The 5,220-nt window shown below is 37.6% G+C and overlaps 1 protein-coding gene across 1 annotated transcript in view; it reads left to right on the top strand.

The window, feature by feature from the left end:
- Nucleotides 1-5,186, top strand: part of LOC117177453 (rho GTPase-activating protein 100F) — a 43,352-nt gene extending 38,166 nt beyond the window's left edge. Inside the window, exons 19-20 of the mRNA XM_033368153.1 lie at nt 4,055-4,160; nt 4,368-5,186. Coding sequence (XP_033224044.1) covers nt 4,055-4,160; nt 4,368-4,519 — 258 coding nt within the window. The 3' untranslated portion in view covers nt 4,520-5,186. The remainder of the gene's footprint in view (nt 1-4,054; nt 4,161-4,367) is intronic.
- The last annotated feature ends 34 nt before the right edge of the window (nt 5,187-5,220 follow it).

Here is a 5,220-nt window from a genome sequence, read left to right as displayed (position 1 = left end):
ATTAAACAGGATTCACTTATTATTTCCATTCACGATGGTATGCTTGTCATTTCTTTTGTGAAAGGTCTCGAAAGCGGATAGTAATTTTATTGGTAAGCTTAGGAAGAAAATTCCTATCTGTTTCCTTCTATATTAATTGTGTTGTATTTCTCATTCCCTTTTTGTGTTTAGTTTCTTGTGTTTACTTGTTTTATTTTGTTGTTTCTGAATTTTTCTTTCGTTTTATTAATACATTCCTCTGCCTTTCAAGACCATAAGAGCTTGTTTCTCTTATGGTTTAAAAAATGGCATTCAGATTTCGAGTTAATTGCTATGTGTGCGATAGAGTCTATCAACCAGGACAAATGGCTCGAATTGATGGAAATAATAATCCTGATAGGCAAAACATTGCAATTTTTAGAGGCCTTCAACTTCCAAGACCACCACTTGAAGTCGCCGATGAGAGTAGGTTAAGTCTCAATTGCAATCAATCGATTTGCAATGAGACAGAGGAGCTCCAACGTGACCCAGGCTGTTTAGGACTGAATGCTCTTACGCATACAGGCAGGGAAACGTACATGTTCTGTAATGCCGATGTTAATACTCCAAGGCTTTCAACTGAATGTAGAGTTAACGCTTTTATTGTCATGGACATTTTCATTCCAGAAGAAACAAGAGCATGCTTAAACCATTTGGATGAACATAGTTTCATTTTAGGCCCCTTGCTTCCTGGACTACAAGAGATTAGTAGACCGTATCGGATTCCGGGACAGCAGTTACTTCTGTTTTTGCAGCAATTTCGTAACGAAGCAAATGTTCATGCGGCCGCGGCGTTTAATAGTGAGGATAATTTCACTGATGAAGAGTTTGAAGCTATTGCTCCTGTAACAAAGGAACAATTTAGAGAATTGTATGCATTTTGTGATCCTATTCCGCAGTTACATGTACATGGTGATAGATACGCGAGGAAAAAAGATCTGCTGACTTTCCTTTGCAAAATGCGTCAAGGTATTTCTGATGAATTTCTGAAAGTGATTTTTCATTATTCAAGCCGGCAAGCTACAAGCATGGCCATTTCTACTGTAAGAGAGTCTTTAATGCAGCGATTTGTGCCTGTTAACATTGGATTTAATGCGATAAGCAGAGAGGAATTCATTGAAAGACACGTGACATCATTCGCCAATGAACTTTATAATCCACGACCAGAAATTCCCAGAGCTATTGCTATCATCGATGGAAATTATGCTTACATGCAGAAGAGCAGTAACTTTCGCGTACTTCGACAGTCATTCTGCCAACATAAAGGACGTCACTTGGTAAAACCTGCTCTCATTGTTGCTCCAGACTGATACATACTTGAAATATAAGGACCATATTTTTCTGACTCGCGTAACAATGACGCACAAATGCTCATTAACGAATTTGAAAGAAATGTGGAAGGTATGAGAGAATTTTTCGACATTGGTGATATTTTTATAGAGGACCGTGGATATAGAGATGCCCAACCACTTTTAGAACGCTTAGGAATTGTGTCCAAGATACCCCTATTTTTCCAACAAGAACAGAGTCAATTGGTAACGGAAGAAGCAAATGAAGCTCGGCTAATAACGAAATCTAGATAGATAGTGGAATCCAGAAATGGTCACATAAAGTCCATTTTCAAGTTCTTCGAGAAAACCATTCCGATGGCTCATGTACAAAATGTAAGGGACTTCTTTCGTATTGCTGGTGCCATAATTAATCGATACTATCCTGTTATCGAGATGCAAGGCGCTACAGCAGAGCTTGCAAGAGAATATATAGCGAGAGTTCGTGAGCCAAATATTGTGCAAGCGCGCGTAGAAGTGGACAATATGCGCTACGGAAATGCAAATTGGAATCGCCTGCATGAACTTCAAGTACCACAATTTCCTCGCTTTACATTGGAAGAGATACGCGACATAACAAGTGGCGTGTATCAAGTAGAACTTGTCTCATTTTATGTTCAAGACAAGCTGCAACGAGGAGAAGATGAGGAGTTTCAACTAGATACACGACGTATGTCGATGACATAGGACCAGACAATAACGAAACACTTCTCGGTTATTACTGCACATGTAAGTCAGGGGCCAGAACTCTTGGCACTTGCGCACATATTGCAAGCGTTTTATGGTTCCTGGGTTATGCACGTCACCAGCAACACGTAAAGTATTCTCAAACTTCCTTGCTACAAAGGATTCTAGACGCTGCTAATAGAGGTGAACAAGCGAACCCGAATCAAGAGCCCGAAATAGTTTAATATTTCGCAAAAGCTACTGTGATTAGTTCTATTCGCTGATCATGGGTGCTTAGCGTTCGGCCCCCTTGCGAAGGGTACACTGTTATTATCGGAATGGGCGCACTAGTTACTAATGTTACTTTGGGTACATTTCTGCCTTTAAAGAAGTGATTAATTAGTCAAGTTACAATCTTGGGCGCTTAACATTTGTTCGTTTTGAGAAGCGCGCTATATGAATCAACGGTCTAGTTGAAAATATGACAGACTACGATCTGAACCGTGATTTCTATGTTGACATCGCTTTTGTAACAAAATCCGTTGTAATTTGTTTTATTCACTGATCTTGAGCACTAAGCGCCGCATAGCGCTAAAACTGTAAACTTTTTTGAATTTTTTTTACAGATATTTCATCCGGCACTTATAACCTTAAAAATTCCAAAGTTTCAGCTAATCCACCGAAAGCCATTTTCCCATACATTTAGTGCGGGGTCCTTTGTAATATGATAAATAGACTAAAGATTCTCAAGGCTCAATAACAGTTAGGTAAAACAATAAAATATATTAGACGTTTATTGTACTTACAGTGAAGGCTTTAAAAAAACGAAGTGTATTTGCCTTCTTCGGCGTGTAACTTCGTCAACAACCCGGAACTTGACACCTCATGGCTTAGAACACATTTCTGACACTTGCATCAAAACAAACCAACAGAACCTCTCAACTTACGTCAATTTGACAAACTTTCTCACTCGCACACTTTTCCATGTATAGGAAGGGGACAACTGCGCACCTGCGCACTCAAATCTAAGATCTTCCTGTAATGTGCGTATCACTTACGGTAATGTTTCTATTGCCAAGTGTGGGAACGGAGTTAGGTCTCCTTATTATTCCTTCGTGCTTTTCCCTTAGATTTTCCGAATGTACCTGTGTGGCTCAAATTTGTTGCAACTCACTTGAATACCGATTTCGGCGTACAATGGAGAATCGGCGATTTTCTTTGTGGCTACAATGTGCGCCGTTCCGTTGGGTTTCCAAGTTTGAACCTTAGTTGACTCCTCTGAGCAGAGACCACCAAGAAAACAATTCATTTTTATTATTCTCGATCGCGAAGTCACAAGCTAATTTATGCGATGGCCGAAAACCTCAGAGAAATCATCTAGACCTTAAAAGGGTCCAATTATTATCGGACCAAAAGTCATAATAAAGACGAAAATGAGGAGGCACCAGACAGGTGACTAATAAAAATATTTGTTTTCATAGATTTAATACTTTTAAATGTTTCCAATTGCCAACAAGAAATCTAATTGCACTTTGTATACAAAAATTTCGGATCAAAATCGTTTATTCGACAATGCTAGTTTTTATTTTTGTTAAAACTTTTAATAGATTTATACAGGCTTCCGTATCTTTTCAAAAATAAGTTCTAGAGCTTATATTTTTCTCGATTCTATCAATCATTTCCACAATTCCTTAATATTATATATGGAGTGTACGTATGGTAAATACATCCTTAGGAATGGCAGTTAAATATTACCAGGTAGTTTACTTCACCAAAAAACTGTTCCAGACTTAATTTAATTTATAATTGTCTCCGTGTCGTTCATAAAAATGCGCGTATTAAAGCAATTAGTGAACGATCTATTTATTGCATACTAAACATTTGAGTTCAAACTAACGATGACAATATAGGAATTTCTATACCTGTTTCTCGTAAAGAATATAGTATGATACAATGTGTTCGAAAAATCAGATTAAAGTAGTGACTAGAAACTTTGAACTCTTAAAATCTTGAAGTAATAAAAATTCTTGCATCTTTTTCAGGTGATAGTCTCGTCTCCCGGTTCACCTAGCAGTGAAGAATCGACCTTCCAGGAACAAAATAACAGTAACATTCACAACAGTGGTCGCACCAATGGTCATAATAATGGTCAAAACAATGCCCACACTAACGGCCAAAGCCACAACCAAAACAACAGCCATAATCCCTTCAGTATGAATTACAACAGTCACACCATTCCTCAAACAAACCAAAGCAATAGCCATAATCCCTTTAGTATGAGCCTTAACAGCCACACCAACAATCAAAACACTCATAGCAGCAGCAATAGCAATAAAAATAAGGACCGAAATTTAGATTTTACCAGAAATGAAAACACAGAACAAATAACACCAACCAGTAGTGTTGACACTGAGGAAGGAAATCCAACCCATCTGGAAGAGGGTGAACGTGGCGTCGAAGGAGATGCCGAGGCCAGTGATGAAGACCATCTTGCTAAGAATCATTAAATTTCTTCTTCACTTTGATCTCAATAGAAAAAAAGTTCCATCTTGAGAAGCCAGTGCCCAAAGGGACCAGGACTATAGGATTTTTTACCAAAAAAAAGTTAGGCGAACGACGAGGCCTAGGTAGGAAGTCGCGTGATTTATGAATTTCTTAATCTTTCATACGAAAGGTAAAGAAAATAATATTTGTAGATTCTTACAAAAAATGTGTTGCGTACCAGTACCATAATGGGGACGAAAGATATCATGATTGGAAAGCAAAACCAAAAAATAAACTGAGGAAAAAGATCACGCTTGCTCTTTGCGAGATTTTCCAACTTATTTTTTTTCTATTTTTTAAAACTCTTTTCAAATACTTTTCTCGCTTCTCGATCTCCCCAAAGTAGTTCAACTCTTGCGATTTTGAGATACTGATCTCAAAAATCGTGTCTTAAATATTGAAAGAAGCTTTATACATTCGTAATCGTTTTCTAACTTTCTACATCCATCATTCCATCGGAAAATTTCTAATTGTAATTTCTACGCATTTTAAATTTCTACTTCTTAACTTGTATTCTTTTATCTATCGAATCATCAGAGAAATGAAAAAAATAAAGAAGCAAGGAAATAGAGATACACAAAGATTAAATTGAACGAGAGGTATGTACATGAAGCTATAATGACGTATCTCCTGCATGAAGCTCGATTTATATGCAGTATGTTAT

This window comes from Belonocnema kinseyi, chromosome 7 (assembly GCF_010883055.1).
Source record: "Belonocnema kinseyi isolate 2016_QV_RU_SX_M_011 chromosome 7, B_treatae_v1, whole genome shotgun sequence".
In the NCBI taxonomy this organism is placed as follows: domain Eukaryota; kingdom Metazoa; phylum Arthropoda; class Insecta; order Hymenoptera; family Cynipidae; genus Belonocnema; species Belonocnema kinseyi.
Note: the sequence above shows the minus strand (reverse complement) of the source record. Positions and strands in the feature narration are given on the sequence as shown.